Source organism: Schistocerca gregaria, chromosome X (genome assembly GCF_023897955.1).
Source record: "Schistocerca gregaria isolate iqSchGreg1 chromosome X, iqSchGreg1.2, whole genome shotgun sequence".
Lineage (NCBI taxonomy): Eukaryota > Metazoa > Arthropoda > Insecta > Orthoptera > Acrididae > Schistocerca > Schistocerca gregaria.
In genome coordinates this window covers 640109036-640126387 of record NC_064931.1, presented here as the reverse complement: position 1 = coordinate 640126387, position 17352 = coordinate 640109036, and the positions used below count along the sequence as shown (strand labels likewise).

Here is a 17352-nt window from a genome sequence, read left to right as displayed (position 1 = left end):
TTGAAGATACTTTATCTAACAGAACCCAATAAATTGTTGTGCTGGATGGCAAATGTGCAACAAAAACAAAGAGGTCATCAGGAGTGCCCCAAAAAAGTGCGACAGGACCGCTGCTCTTGTTCTGAATGACACCCAAATGATCTGTTGCATAAGGTGTGCAGCAGTCTATGACCGTTTGCTGATAATGCTGTAGGGTAAGGGAAAGTGTCAATGTTGAGTGACTGTAGGACACAGGATGACTTTGACACAATTTTTGTGTGTTTTGGTTAATGACAGCTTGCTCCAAATGTGCAAAAATTTAAGCTGATGCAGATGAGTAGGGAAAAAAAATAAAATAAACTCCTGTGATGTTTAAATACAGTATTAGTGGTGTGTTGCTTGGCACAGTCACATTAATCAAATATCTAGATGTAACACTGGAATGTGATGTGACATGCAACGAACACGTGAGGTTGGTTTTAGAGCAGGCAAATGCTAAAAATTTCAGTTTATTGGGATAATTCTAAGGAAGTGTAGCTCAGCTACAAAGGAGATGCTTTCTTGAATAGTGCCCTAGTGTTTGCGATCCTCAAAATGTCACATTAAAGGAAGGCATCAAAGCAATTCAGATGCATGCTGCTGGATTTGTTACCATTAGGTTTGATCCACATGTGAGTATTAAGAAAATGCTCTGTGAGCCCAAACAGAACTTTATGAAGGGAAGAAGACATTCTTTTCGCATAGATCTATTGAAAAAGTTTGGAGAACTTTCATTTGTAAGAGAGTGCAGGACAATTCTATTGTCACCATCGCACACCTTGTGCAAGGACTGCAAAGACTAGAGAAGAGAAATAAAGACTTTTATGGAAGCTTATATACTGTTGTTTTTCCTTTAGTATAGCTGTGCTGCCTTTCGACCATTTTCATCTGCTCGGCCATACACAACCATCTTGGCTTGTTTCCATCATGAATACTGGACGGTTCTGCTACTTATAGTTCATTATGTCAACTGGACAGCCTGCAACACCCAAGGAACACATGTTACATGATCAGAGGAACTGTCATTCGTCAGTGCCATCTCCATCTACCATGGCAATGATGCAGTTCCAAACCCATGTTCATGTTAACCTTTTTCCTCCATTTCCAGTCAGGAATCTGTTCCTGCAGTTTGTCAGTTTTGTTACTGTTCACCCTGTGGATTGTCACTGTCTGTAACATTAGGTCTTTTTGTGGCTGCAAGACTTAAAATAGTTCCATTGTCCGCGGGTTGTCAAAATAGTTAATCTAAAAAGTTCTTGGAGAAAGTGTTGAGAACCATTTTGCAAGACTGTCTATGCCTCCTGCAAAGAATCCATAGGCATCGCAGTCTATATTTGGTAGGTTAAAATTGACTCCAACTAACATTTTATAATCAGGGTTCTTCTGCACTACTTGGTATAGACTTTCTTTGAATGATTCTACAATAATTATATCAGAATTGAGATGTCAGTTAAATCATCTGATGATTAATTTGAATTCACTTAGGCTAGTTATTCATGTCCAGAAAACTTCATTGTGAGTCAGCTTCGACCATGATACACTTCTGGTGTCACCCAGCTCTCAGTTCCAAGTATAATTTGAGTGTTACAATTTTCTTGGAGGGCAGTAAATTCAGATTCTTTGTTACAGATGCTAAAATCATGAGATCTAAAGTGTTTTTACTGCTTTGTACATGATGTGATTGCACTCTGTTTTTCAGCTGTGTCATAGGACTTCAAACTATCGCTTAGCCTGAAAACTACCATGTGAGCTCAACAAGTACTCTGCTACCAGAGTAGCTGCTTCCTCTGTTAGTGTGCCATATGTATCTGTCTGTGACTGCCTTTGTGAGACCTCCAGCATACTGGGCAAGAGAATTCTAATCACTGCAGATATGCCATCCACGGGTAGTCAAGTTATTTTTTGGTGTGGAAGGGATGACTAGTGTCAAAATGCTGCTATTGTTGATGTTACTTGAGTTGATGTGGACAGATGTATGAATGGAGCTATCAGGGAGGTGGAGGTCAGTGTACAGGAAGGTGGCATGTTGGGCTAAGTAGTAGTACCAGGTAAAGCAGATGGGAGGAAAGGTGGTGAGTCTGTGGAGGAATGAGAATATGATGTCTTGGCCCTGAATCCAGATAATGAAGATATCAATCAAATGATCCAGATAATGGGTTTGGTGTTTTGGGAGGGAGGTTAGGTAGGTATCCTCTAGATGACCCTTAAACAGGTTGGCATTTTATGGCACCATGTTAGTGGCCATGGGTTTACCACAGGTTTGTTTATATGCCATCCCTTCAAAGGAAAGTGGTTGTGTGTGAGGATATAATTGCTTGAATGTATTAGAAATGAGGTAGTGGGTTTGGAGTCAGAAGGACATAGGAGTAGTAGTGTTCAGTAACAGCTGGGTGTACCCATAACCTTTCCTATCCTCTTAAAGTGATGTTCCACTGCTTACCCAACCTACACAACATCCTGGTCCATCACCATGCCAATTTCACTCCCAACCCCTTGCCACAGGAGCCCAACCCCTATGAAGACCTGCCCATTTCACCCACCCAGTACATCCTACTCTAGTCTTGTCATAAACTTATCCTGTTCCATCAGAGGACAGCTCTGCTGCAATTTCTGCTCAGCATTTTACATGGCCTGACCACCAATCAGCTGTCCATCAGTCACCACCCAACTGTGACCAAGAAGTGGCGGAACATGATCAAGTTCAATGGCTGCTTCACAAACCTTGCCATCTAAATGCTTACCCTCAGCACCACCTTCTCTGAACTACGTAGATAGGAGTTATTGTTGCAACACGTGTTTCATTCCCGTAATCATCCTGGTCTCGATCTCTGCTAATCTGCTGTTCTCACATCCTTTACTCAGCAGTCTGCCATTCCTCTGTGCTGGCACCCCCGTTTAATCCACTCTTCCAAGTCATTGTCCTTGTGCGCTACACAAACTCACCAGCTCTGCTGTCTGTGTGTCGTGTTCCTATCCCAGCCACCTGTTGCCTCTCTCCCCCACATTTCTTACCCTACACTCTACACACTTTTGTTGCTTCCCTCTGAATTGTCAGCTACTATTCCGCCTTCTCCCCCCCCCCCCCCCCCCCCCTTTGTGCCTCCTGCTTCTGCTTCCTGACCCATTTTCCCCCTCTGTACCCATTCCATGTGACGCAAACACTCACCCTAGTCTGGCTGCCAAACTGCAGTTTCAGTGTTGTTCAACAGACACAATATAGCTGCACAGTTTGTGTGTGTGTATGTGTGTGTGTGTGTGTGTGTGTGTGTGTGTGTGTGTGGGCGCACTCATGTAATCCTAAATTATTTACATTCTGCCTGAACTATCCTTCACAAACTCCTTAAAATCACAAACACAAGCTACTACATTGTGACCGTCACATAACATTTGGCATACTTGTATTGCCACTTCATGCAAATATTTCCTTTTCTGTTTACATAAACAATTGTGTGACAGAAACATTTAGTAGTCACAGTGAAATAAACGTGTTGCTTCATACACTGATGAAGTATTGTTGTTACTTGTCACATTAACTGTATGGCTCTGTGTTCCAGTCCTTTTTATTGTCTACCATTTTTTTTTATAACTGATAAGAGTTTCATCAATTGTTTTTCTCTCCTGGTATTGCCTTGTGGGGATATGTGTGTACCACCATTAGATTGAACATTGTGGGTTGTAATACATGCCCATTGCAAAAAAAGGAGTGAGCAGTGTTCTTGACTGTTACCGTGTCACACAGATGTTGTGTGTGTTCAGAACCATAGAAATCTCAGTTGGAAGAATAGTCCATAAATGTGTTTTGCCAAAAAGGGCAGGAAATAATTTTACTTACCAAGCGGCACCACAGACTTACGCAAATACTCATAAGACACTAATTTTCGGAACTAGAGTTTCTTTCATCTGGCTAAAGGGAAGGAATGAGGTCATGGGAAAGTGAGCAGTAGCAAGGAGAAATAAACTGTCAATATCACTGTCAAATAGCAAGTGAATGTTACTGAAAACAGTTACGTTACACAGAAAGCTTTGCAACATAATACACTTCTGGCCATTAAAATTGCTACACCACGAAGATGACGTGCTACAGACTCAAAATTTAACTGACAAGAAGAAGATGCTGTGATATGCAAATGATTAGCTTTTCAGAGCATTCACACAAGGTTGGCGCTGGTGGCGGCACCTACAACATGCTGACTTAAGTAAAGTTTCCAACCGATTTCTCATACACAAACAGCAGTTGACCGGCGTTGCCTGGTGAAACATTGTTGTGATATGCCTCGTGTAAGGAGGAGAAATGTGTACCATCATGTTTCCGACTTTGATAAAGGTCTGATTGTATCCTATTGTGATTGCGGTTTATCGTATGGTGACATTGCTGCTCTCATTGGTCGAGATCCAATGACTGTTAGCAGAATATGGAATTGGTGGGTTCAGGAGGGTAATACGGAATGCCATGCTGGATCCCAATGGCCTTGTATCACTAGCAGTCGAGACGACAGGCATCTTATTCGCATGGCTGTAACGGATCGTGCAGCCACGTCTCGATCCCTGAGTCAACAGATGGGGACGTTTGCAGGACAACAACCATCTGCACGAACAGTTCGATGACATTTGCAGCAGCATGGACTATGAGCTTGGAGGTCGTGGCTACGGTTACCCTTCACGCTGCATCACAGACAGGAGCGCCTGCGATGGTGTACTCAATGACGAACCTGCGTGCATGAATGGCAAAACGTCATTTTTCCAGATGAATCCAGGTTCTGTTTACAGCATGATGATGGTCGTATCCGTGTTTGGCGACATCGCCGTGAATGCATGTTGGAGAAGTGTATTCGTCATCGCCATACTGGCGTATCACCCGGCGTGATGGTATGGGGTGCCATTGGTTACACGTCTCGGTCACCTCTTGTTCGCATTGACGGCACTATGAACAGTGGACATTACATTTCAGATGTGTTATGACCCGTGACTCTACTCTTCATTCGATCCCTGCAAAACCCTACATTTCAGCAGGCTAATGCATGACTGCATGTTGCAGGTCCTGTACGGGCCTTTCTGGATACAGAAAATGTTCAACTGCCGCCCTGACCAGCACATTCTCCAGATCTCTCACCAATTGAAAACTTCTGGTCAATGGTGGCCGAGCAACTGGCTCGTCACAATACGCCAGTCACTACTCGTGATGAACTGTGGTATCATGTTGAAGCTGCGCGGGCAGCTGTACCTGTACACACCATCCAAGCTCTTGTTTGACTCAATGCCCAGGTGTATCATGGCCGTTATTATGGCCAGAGGTGGTTGTTCTGGGTACTGATTTCTCAAGGTCTATGCACCCAAATTGCGTGAAAATGTAATCACATGTTAGTTCTAGTCTAATATATTTGTCCAATGAATACCCGTTTATCATCTGGATTTCTTCTTGGTGTAGCAATTTGAATGGCCAGTAGTGTAGTTATCATCTAGGTGTCAACTTCACCACACACACAACTTTCAAAAAATGGCTCTGAGCACTATGGGACTTAACATCTATGGTCATCAGTCCCCTAGAACTTAGAACTACTTAAACCTAACTAACCTAAGGACATCACACAACACCCAGCCATCACGAGGCAGAGAAAATCCCTGACCCTGCCGGGAATCGAACCTGGGCGTGAGAAGCGAGAACGCTACCGCACGACCACGAGATGCAGGCACACAACTTTCACTGTCTTTTTCTGTGGACTACAGTATCTTGGCTGCTGGTTTTTGTTTCATTTTCATTCTTTCCGTGCTTGATATTAGACTCATAAATGGCCATGCTTCCTACTTCTAACTTCACAGTTTTCAAGCGTCTTTTTACACCTACCTTTGACTGTGCTACCCCTTTCAGGAGTATAGTGATCTGTCATTTATCAGTCCATTATAGTAAAACCAAACAAACTCTTATAGGGAAAAATGTCTCAAGTCTTTCAGGAAATAGGACACAGTGAGATTGGTTGTTAATAGTGCAGGGCGCCCTTTGATAAGTATCATATTGACTGAGAGAACATGTATAAACCACAAAGAAGGAGAGGATATGGAAGGACTTCCAGATAAGATTTTGAATCCCTTGGATGTTACATACAAAGGAAATTAAAGAAAACTGAAGATTTGGGGATGAACAAATAACTAACTTTATCAAAGGCAAGAACCAGACATTACAGAAAACGTTTATAAATTGCAAATGAAAACAACAAAGAAGAATTTAAAACATTGTGAAAAGAAGTTAAAGCTAAAAGGGAAAGGCAAGCAAGAAAGCTTGGATAGGTTAATAACTTTAATGGAAGACAACTTACATTTGGGGACAAGAGTAAACATAAATAAACATTTGAACAAAATAAAGAAAGAAAATGCAGAAACAGATGTAACAAGTATAGGTGAAGGACCAGTTTATGGTACAGATGCATAGATAAAGAAGAAATTGACAGTACACTGGACCTATTAGAAGAAAGTGAACAACAAATAGGAGATGGAGATTAAAGAGCCACAATAAACAGTGAATCAGATGGACAACAAAAAATTGCCAAGAAATGAAGGAATAAATACACAGTGAGTTAAATATGCATCTCTTGAAATACAAAGTTGATTTTTTGGAACTGCTATATGAAAGTTGGACCCAAAAGAAAGTACCAGAGGAGTCAGGACTATTCATTCACATTAACCTTTTTTTAAAGAAAAATAATCAAAATTATTGAGCCATTTCACTACTGTACATGGCAACACTACATATAAGGTATTTTCAAAAATAATGATTTGGAGATTTAGCAAAACAGTAAAATATTGTTAGAAAAGCAAACTAAATTTTGCAAAGGAAAGATATCCACAGCTTCCTAATTGCATCCCACTTGTTATAACAGCTTCATATATTCTGGTTTGAGCTAAAAATAGTCTTCATACCTTAACTCAGTTTCCCCAAAATATTACTTCATGTGACACCAAAGAATGAATGTAGGAAAGTAAACAAACTTGATTGTGTCTGTAGATGCTGACTGTGGGCTGCATTTTACTGGTAGACATAACTGCTATATTCAGTTCTGCTGGTCATGAATAATGTACCTTTCATGAGAGCTTATCCTTGAGACTCTGCTGCTTCTCCCATGGTGGCACTATCCATGAAACAGAAGATGCCAGATTTTTGCAGATGAGTCTCATGGATAAGCTCTCATGAAAGGTACATATTCATGACCTGCAGAACTGAATGTAGCAGTTATCCGTACCGATAAAATGCAGCCCAGTAAAAATCTACAGATGAAATCAAGTTTGTTTACTTTGCCTACATGCGTTCTTTGCCGTCACGTGAAGTAATATTTTGGGGAAACTGAGTTAAGGCATGAAGACTATTTTTAGCTCAAAAGTAATCCAGCAAGGCTTGAAGTTCATGTTGGTCTCAGTTTAAACAGCTGGGATTCTTTCACTGACATGACTGTGCGGGCAGTTATAATTAGTCAGGACATTTCAAAACACACAATCCATTACAGAGTGAAATATTCATTTTGTAAACCACCGCACAGTTTGTTCCTAACTCATTTCCGTGAACTTACTTTCTTCCAAAAGTTATGCCAGTACCTCATGCCTAGTTCCCCAATTTCACAGAACTGGAGTGTGAGGGCAGGTATGGAGTCCGGTCTTGATAGCTTAGTCAGTCAGGGCACTGCATGCTAGAGCCAAGGTACCAGGTTTCATCCAGCACACAGTTTGGATCTGACGGGAAATTTCATCATGCTATAGGTACTGGCGTAAGAGATTTGTGGATTAAATGAGAACATGTTTAAGAGAATCCACAGCACCCATTCAGGACTGGAAGACAGAAAATGTTCATTATATTATAAGCACATCATTTAGGTGTAGGTAAAAAAAGCATATGATACCCAATAAGTGGAAAACTTTTCTTTTGAAAAAGTCTTTTTGTTGCAAGCATTCTTCAGGCCCACTTAGTTGTGATAAAAGATTGTAATAAATGATTAATTTGGATCTGCTTGATTGTGTTTAGTTAGTAATAACTAAAATGTATTCCAAAGTAAGAGAAACTGGCTTTGTGAAGAGGATTCTCAGACTAGTTAACCAATCCAACCATCCTGATGTGGGTTTCCTTGGTTTTCTCAAATAATTAGTGGCAGATGCAGGTTGGGATGCTTAATACTAATAGGTCATAGCCAGCATTGTGCCCATTGCTAAGATATCCGTGTACTGTATGTTTAATATATTATTTTCTTTGCTGCATTCAGTCTAGAGCTTTATTTTAGAAATACTTAATGACACATGTTTATGACCTTGTCACTGACTCAGAGATCTAATTAAAAATACATCAAGTAAAATGACATAAAGACTTACTGGAGAAAGTGGGATCATTACTAAAAAGTGGCTCATTTCAGTGACAGTCTAGCACCATGGGTAAGATGAAGTTGTCCAGCTGACTAAAGGCAATTACTCTGTAAATAAAAAGGTTACAAAAACAATTGCTGTATCATGTACCAAAAGTAATGTAGAGAATGACTGTAATTCTAAAGAGTAAAAGGAGGAGAATACTGTTTCTTGTGTCTGAGAGATAATGTGGAAACAGCATCAAAAGCTGTCCAGTAATCTCACTGATTTACCTTTGCGACAAGAGATCTGAGGTATAATATTGATAAGAAAATAAATCAGTACATTGTCCATACATTAATTTTTATTTTCTACTATCAGATGCTTTTTCTCCTTAGAATTGGTCCAGTTAACATTGAATTGTAATTATTTTCTACATGCATTTTCGTTATTGTGCAAAATATTCCATGTATTTCAGCTGATAATGAGTATTTAATATTCAGTTTCTTGCACTACCATCACAACTCAGTGTATATGTGAGCTTTTGGTAATTTAATATAATCATCATTTTTCTGTTTAGGTTGACATGTGCTATAGGTGCGTTTTGAATGAAGGTGAAACAATGTTGATTCCAACTGGTTGGATCCATGCTGTTTTAACGCCCGAGACATCGTTGGTGTATGGAGGGAACTTCTTGCATAGCCTAAATATACCAATGCAGCTCCAGTAAGTTCTTTTATTGTAATATTTTATTTAATAACATAACTGAATGAAAGAAAATCTTGTCTTGTTCATTTATCAACAAGTGAATAATAATTCAGTGGCCTGATCCTAGCAAAAACTCAAACTTGTATATCTGAGAAGATAAATGTATTCTTTGACAGTACAGTTTAAAAAAAGACATCTAATTTCATCAGTTAATGATATGTATCTGTAATTTCATTACTCTTTTGTTATCTTTTCATTTGGGGATGTTCTGTGACTTATAATTTTTAGATTATCACAGAAATCAAACATCTTATAATCATTACAATTATTTTCTTCTCCACAGCTGTTAAAATCTCTGGAGGTAATGTGTAATATTAATGACCTTAACAAGAATGATTTTCCTTTGTTTGCAAAGGATTCTGGGTTCTTATTTTTAGCCAAAGATGAAGCCACTGTTAAGGTATCAGTCTGTTACACTTCAATAATTCTCATATAAATGTCCAAATAGTTCAGACGGCTTCATAATTCAGGGCTTAAGTTAGATGCAAACTGTGATGCTTTGCATAAAAATCTGATGCTAGCTCATGTTGGTATATGAAAGCCTCTTAATAGTGGTGTAGAGTTCCAATGTAGTTCCAAAAATGGCAATTAAATGTGTTTCAAAATCCTTTCAGTATTGTGGTTCTCTTTCAAATGGTGTCTGATTTTGTCTTATCTTGAAAGGTTGCTCAGCTCAGGCTGCACTTGAATGGAAGGCTTTCCACTGAAGAGACAAATTGGCTGTGCTTCCTGCTATTAGTGTAATTGAGATTTGGCAATATTTTGGGGGAACTCTAATCAAAGTCTATGTATTTCTTGGTGTCATGCTGAATTGCCAAGCTAAGTTCAATAGATATTCTCATGTCGACTTGGTGAAATATTCAGAATTATTCACATGTGAGATGTAACACTGAACCAGTAAAATTATTATTATTATTATTATTTTTATTATTACTCTAGAAAGGTGGTTCCATGTGTTAGCTACAATTGCTATTTTTTTACGCTATGAACTGTCTGTCATACCAAGTACCGTATTTACTCGAATCTGAGGCGCACTTGAATCTAAGCTGCACCTGAAAAATGAGACTTGATATCAAGGGGGGGGGGGAAAAATTCCCGAATCTAAGCCGTACCTGAAATTTGAGACTCAAAATTCAAGGGGAGAGGAAAGTTTTAGGCCGCACCTCCAAATCGAAACAAAGTTGGTCTATTGTAATATGAGACACAATTAGGTCGAATGAATGACGATACATCTACAGTAGTTTTGTTTGAATCGTAAGCTTAGCAGTTAAGCTTTACCAGGTAGCCATTGCTATGCGTCAGGGGCTCCGTCTGTATTTATACGGGTACCCTTCCTTTTTCACGTGCTTCGTCTGGTTTGAATGGATTGTTTATTTTTCTTTGATCTGATAAGTGCCGTTCTCTTTGTTATAGGTGTTTACGTCACTCTAAGCTGAAAATGCATTACTATACTGTGTCATGCATTGTTTGTTGCACTCTGATAATGAGTGTTTACGGCCTGTTGCCGCTCGCGGCATGGCTTGCTTTTGTGCACGCTACCACCGGAGAGGAATCGTCTCATTAGTGAAACAATGGCAAGAGACTGCTATTTGTTGTTATTTACGCTGCTGCTTTCTTTGATAATGATCAACAAGAACCAAATAACAGACTGCGTATGATAGATGATGATCTGAGCGAGAGTATAACGAAAATTTTTCTCCGTTTGAAAATTCCTTGCAGGCGCCTCTTTAGTACATTACATTCTGCACAAAAATTAGAGTCATTTTAGATTTAAAATCTAGTCAACTACCGTGCTTCATTTCTGACTGTATCACTATTAGGCATAAGAATAATACGAATATAAACATGACATGATATGTATATTCTTCCATGTTTGCTGTTGTCTCACTCTAGTTTCGTAGTTTATAAGGCAGACAGGATATAAATGAGATAGCAGCAAACGCGAAAGAATACATGGCAAAATGTTTATATTCATATTATTCTTATGGTGAAGAGAATACTGCATGTGATTCACAATTCATAATGTTCCTATTAGCAACCAGGTAGCAAAGAATTCAGAACGTAGAGTTGGCCATATTGACAAACATCCCAAACAGTCTTGCCAGTCGGATTTTTGTAGTACATTGAAATGCTGCTACATTCGAAGATAAACAATATGGAATTTGTATTTACCTCTTTGGATAACATATGAAAATGCAGTGGTCGAAACTCGAGGTGGAAAAAAAAAAAAGCTCGTCTTCCACCTTTTTTTTAAAAAAAATTTATTTACTGACGCTGAGGTTTTGGCGCCAGAATTTATCTTTGTGCTTGCAAAGCATGCCTGCGTAGCGCTACATGTATTCGATGGCAGAAGTTAGTTGTGTCGGCACCTACCAACATTTTTCAGAACTTCCGCTTACTTTGCACTCGATTCTAAGCCACAGGTGGTTTTTTTGGATCACAAAAACCGGAAAAAAAGTGTGGCATAGATTTGAGTAAATGCGGTAAAAGGAGTGAGAGTGAGTTTACAACAACATCGTCTGTGAGTTCACAACAGCATCATCTCATTAGCTGTGAGGTACAACACACTTTTCTTGATTGGGGGACTACCTTAGTAGTTGATTCCAATTTCCACAGACAATCAGCATAATCTGTTAGTTATCTTCTGATTCCATTTTTCTGTAATTAAACTGCAAATGGTCAGAATGAAATCCAGATGAAATGATATGACAAGGTTTGCATTCCTATTATTGCTGTTGCTTGTGCTAAGTAATAAGCTGTTGATACTTCTGTGTCCTGATAGACTACTGAATTCAGTTAATAATGAAGATAATAATATACTATTATTTGTTTCAGAAGTCAGAACTGTCTCGTGTGTTGACTAATGGTAGAAGTTGTTGTCTGTGAATTTCTAGTTTGCCAAGGGGATTGATAAAGAGCATATGTGGGGAAATTTTCAATGACGTCTTGGAATAGGTCTGCAGTACTGACAGGATTATTTTTGCATAATATTTCAAATAGCATTTCATCTTCAGTTGTTCTCAACATAGATTGAAATAATGATTTATTGTTATTTATTGGCATCAGTCATATACGGAACTTTAACTTGGGCCATGATTTGCAGTGGTTAATTTTTGTGTCATAAATGAGTGGCAACATTCTGCTGTCTCTACATGTAATCTAATTGACAGTAATGGTTGTTATTAATTTCATTGTAATGTGCCATCTTAGTATATGTGAGATAAATAATTGTGTATTTTTTCTTTAGTTTTATGAGATGTTAATTATTACTACCACAGGTTATAAACATTTTTATGTTGCAATAGAAAAATTGCAAGAGCTGGCTGATAGTGAATTCTTGCCAAGCTACCCATCAGTTCTCTAAGTTTCAATATTGGGTTAATAAAGTAGAGGAACGTTAAGATAGTAGTTTCAAGGCTTCACATTTTCCACATAGTCTCCCCTCACTTAAATAAAATTCACAGAACATTCATACAACCATGTGAAACTGTCTAAAAAGTCCTATTTGTTGGTTACATCATGTGAATTCTTACACTTCATAATTTTGTGGTAGGTTTTTATTGGTAAAACCAAGTCTTCTCACCCATCTCTCTCTCGCTCTCTCGGTAAAAAATTGTTCTTGTTTTTCGATTCAATATTTCAGTCAAGGCATGATAGGTGTCTGTGTCATTGTTTTTGTTCAGAAGTTAAGGTGTGGGAGACAAACATTGCACACATTGTTCTCTTCTTCAATACATTCTGGAGAATGTTTTGAATACTTGATTTAGAGATGTTGCTCCATTGTGAGTTGTGACATCATCATTGGCACACTATAGCTGCACGGTCACTACTTACCACTACCTGCTCACAACTGACTGATTTAATACACACATACTGTTTACAGTTGTTAGTGCAAGCTGCCACTGTAATTACTGTGTTGTCGTCACTTACACACCACGAATAAGATCACTCTTGGAACTTTGAGGGATGGTACATTTTGGCTGAAAATCAGGCAGTCATCTTGATGCGAGTTTTACAAGTGAAGATTATATTAAAGTTATCTTCTGCCCAATTACATAAACCTGTGTGCTTCTCTGTTTGGTAAAGGAAGATCAATTTTTGCAGAAGCCTGGAGTCTGTCAAATGTCATGTCAACATGGCATGGTCTACAGTGGTCAGACTACAAGCACAATGTGCATGAAACATTATCACCACACTCGCCTTGTGGTAAGGCAGCGATAGCTGATCATTGTATGTCCACAGGTCATTCCATGGATTCCTTTGCCACAAAAGAATTTGGCCATGAAGAAATCTTTTTTGGATTTAATTATTAAGGAGTTTGTGGAAAAGACATTTGACAGAAGATTTCATTATCTGTGATGATTGCTTTGAGCAGGCAAAGGCAAGAGACATGTTCATTTCTTTATTTTCTTCACAAAGTCAACTTTTTTATGCCTAAAGACACTTCACACAACAATTTTATCAGTTTCACTACTGAATTTTAACTTCATGGATCTGCAGTTCAGCAGACAGTGTGCATGCAATAGCAACCTTACACCTGATCCTGTGAGCCTCAGAATATTGCCTTCTGGGATACATGCAGTACTGTTCCACACTGTCACGTAATGAGCAAAATACTAGAGTGGAAATATTAGACCAGCTTTGTGAGTGGATTGAGAGTTCCTAGCAAATAGAACACAGCATGCCATTCTTAACTGAGCGAAATCTTTAGATGTAAAAGTAACTTAATGCATACCTCAAGGGAGTGTATTTCGCTTCAATAGGAGGAAAGACCCATCATAGTATGATTACACCATGGCTAAACAGTCCCTGTGAGCAGTTGCACCTATTAAATATCTGAGAGTATGCGTTTGGAGTGATTTAAAGTCAAATGGCCACATAAAACATAAGGCAGATGCCAAACAGTGATTCACCATAAAAATCCTCAGAAAATGTAGTCCATCAATAAAAGATGCAGCTAACAAAACCTTCATTCGACCAGTACTGAACATTGCCGTCAGTCTTGGGCCCATACTAGAAAGGATTGGTAGACGAAATAGAGAAGATCCAAAGAAGAGTAGCATGTTTCATCACAGGTTTGTTTGGTAAGCATGAAAGTGTCACAGAGATGCTCGTTCAACTTTAGTGGCAGACAGTACAAAGAGAGGCATTACTTGTCATGCTGTTATTTACTGCTAAAATGTCTGATGTGCAGTTTTCTAGAAGAGTCTACCCATACATTGCTTCCTTGTGTGTATATATCATGGAAAGACCATAAATGTAAAAAAAAGAGAGAGATTCCAGTTCATGTAGATGCTAATCAACGACCCTGCGCACTGATAGGGGCACGCAAAGTATCCTCCTCCACATGTCATAAGGAGGCTTGGGGATTGCAGCTGTAGATTAAGATTTAGAGCGCTAAATTTGAAAGAGAAGGGTCATGCAGCAGAGATGTATGCTCATGCGTCACTGTGCCAATTTTTGGTATTAACTTAGTGACATGCATATGCAATCTCCAATTGTAAAACTCATCTGAAAATAGCTGCCTGGTTTTCATTTAAAATATTGTAACAGGAAGTTGACATCGTGTGGCTGCAGTCCTGAAACATAGTGTAATACACATTACATCAGGAAGACGACAAGATTTTGCCACAGCCTTGTTGAAGTATCGGGTTCTATATGTTTTGCTCGATTTATATGAGTTACTAGAGCCATCAGGAGTTCATAAAAGTACCAAGTAAATGCTCCTTTGTTGGTAGGTGAAATCCAGTGAAGTTTAATAGGGTTTTAAAAACTGCTTGATGATCAATGCTTTTTGTAGTTCTGAGTTAAAGTACTTGTTTATTTGTTTGGGGGGGGGGGGGGGGTGAGAGAGAGAGAGAGAGAGAGAGAGAGAGAGAGAGAGAGAGAGAGAGAGAATGAATTATTATTTTTACAGTTTGTTTTAAATTATGAATAATTAGTAGTTGGTGCTGTACCCCAATTACTGTATGAGCCTGAGCTGCTTCTATATCATTTTTGTGTATGTTTACTTATTGTCCGATGACTGCTATTTAATTTTTACATATTGTGCTTAACGGATCATGAATACAAAGTTTGAGTAGCTTATGACGAGGAAGATGGAAACAATCTGCAGAAACAGGGTGTATAAAAACAAGTGTTAGAAACTGTAGGGACTTAGTCTTGACATCAAAACGTTACAAAAAGTTCATATGATTATGGGTACATTAATCCTTCATTGAGGAGGTATGAAAGGATTTGAAGACAACATGGAAAGAAGGGGTTAAGTCCATTGTATAGATTTTTCAGCTGAGGAATTTTAAACTTTAAAACGTTGCAGTTTCATTGGTTATTGAATAATGCTTTTGTAATTTATACAGTATATTCAATGACCTTTTCTTTAGGATTCCTTAAAAGTGGAAAAAAAAAATCTTTTTAAAAATAGGACCCTTGTATGTCTTTATCTGAATGTCTTTTTTAAATTTCTTTGTATTATGCACTACTTAGATTGTAAAAGTCAGAATGTAATGTGATATTGGTATGATACTTCACTATAAAACTTCCCAGCAACTCCCTTGAGAAAGATCTATTCACCTTTGAGTCTAGTCATTATTGTACAGGATGTTCATGACTAATCGGGTTAATCTAATCTCTTATTAGCATGGTATCTCAATAGGTTTGTTATAATAAAGCAGGACCTGCTATTTCACACGCTGATATGATCTAGTTTCATTTAATTATTGTGACTAAAGTCTTTACCACCCTACCTGTGTAACAGGGTGAAGGGAACAAAAACACTCTTTCTGCAAGTTCGGGTTCATCTACCATTCGCCCAGCAGGAGCAGTATCAGCTGATGTGATCCAAGATCCATTGTAAGTGTTATGATGTGTGATAATCCTTGGATGGTGATGTTCCGTCTTCATCTCCTTAATAATTTGCAAAGGGAATGGACATTTTGGTCTGTATGTTGGTTGCAAGAAATCGGTGCAGTCACGTGTCATTGAGCCATCAACTTCAACAACCTGAAAAGGAGTGGGTTTCACATGCACATCTTTATTCATGTCTGTCCAGTCCTTTGGGAGCTCAGCTTTTGTTTTTCGTCTGATGAGGTCCATGTCCTTGTCACTTTCCAGGTATGAATGTCCGCTTACTGGGAATGTCACACAAATTGATTGAAATTGCTTTTCGTGATGGATGAGATAATGGATGAACCTGTTAGGGTGTACTTTTTGTTTTGACCACCACGCTAGTCACAGATTTCCAAATTTTTAACATTAGGATCCAGAAATGAAATAACATTACGATATAGAAAAGAAACTATTTAATTTGAATCTTTCTTCCCTATAGTTTCAGGATAAACATAAAACACTCATTACTGTCTGGGAATTGATGTATGTTAAACAGATATAGAGAAAGCTATCACTTATATTAGACAATGTTTATGCTGATGTTTGGACATGGAAGATTTCGTTGGAAATCTATACGTATCGATTCTGTATTTGTAAACTTTCTGCTTCTCTTTCAAGATTGTCTTTTATGCTGATGGAATGCATCAGCTTTATGGTGGTGCTGTTCGTATTCAATCTTCTCTCTCTTAATATTACTTTGAACATCTGATCTTTACTTTCCATCTGTTTCACGTGTGAGTTGTGCCTCTAGAGCTTTGAAAGTTACAGAAAACTTATCACAAGTATTGTATGTATCACTTTGAGGTAAACCGAATGAGATATGACATTTTGTATTAAATATTTTACGATAAGTTTCATTATGATACGGAACAAGTAGAATATGTCTCTTGAAACATCTTGAACATCATCTTGATTGTGAGTTCTTCAGGCAAATACAGTTTCTGTGTTGTATTTATGCTGTAATAACTGAACCGTTCTTTGAAGGACTTGATGTGAGCCCAGATGTTTTTCTCTGTTTCTGTTGAAAGTTTATGAACTTGGTCTCTGTGTGTCCCTCGTTTATCAACTGGTGCCATGCCTTCATTTTTTTAAGGAATTCCTGATAGTCTCTAAGCTTTTCTTTGAAATACCATGCAGTGATATGAATGATTTTTGACAAACAGACATTTCTGTCACAGAATTGTCTCTCATTATTCTGATTTTAAAATGAAATGTATAATCACGCAAAGTAGCTACTATCTCATATCTGCAAGGCCTTCAGTGTTTTACATTGTCAACAGAAATCAGTCCTGTCAGGTGACAACTTTGCTCATTCCAGTCCTTCAGCAAATTGAAATTAGATATTAATGTAGACTTCTCTGC

At 38.4% G+C, this 17352-nt stretch overlaps 1 protein-coding gene across 3 annotated transcripts in view; it reads left to right on the top strand.

The window, feature by feature from the left end:
* Positions 1 to 17352, top strand: part of LOC126298228 (lysine-specific demethylase 7B-like) — a 182137-nt gene that overhangs the window by 80287 nt on the left and 84498 nt on the right. For all 3 annotated transcript variants that reach the window (XM_049989533.1, XM_049989535.1, XM_049989534.1), the window contains exon 8: positions 8915 to 9060. In XM_049989533.1, coding sequence (XP_049845490.1) covers positions 8915 to 9060 — 146 coding nt within the window. The remainder of the gene's footprint in view (positions 1 to 8914; positions 9061 to 17352) is intronic.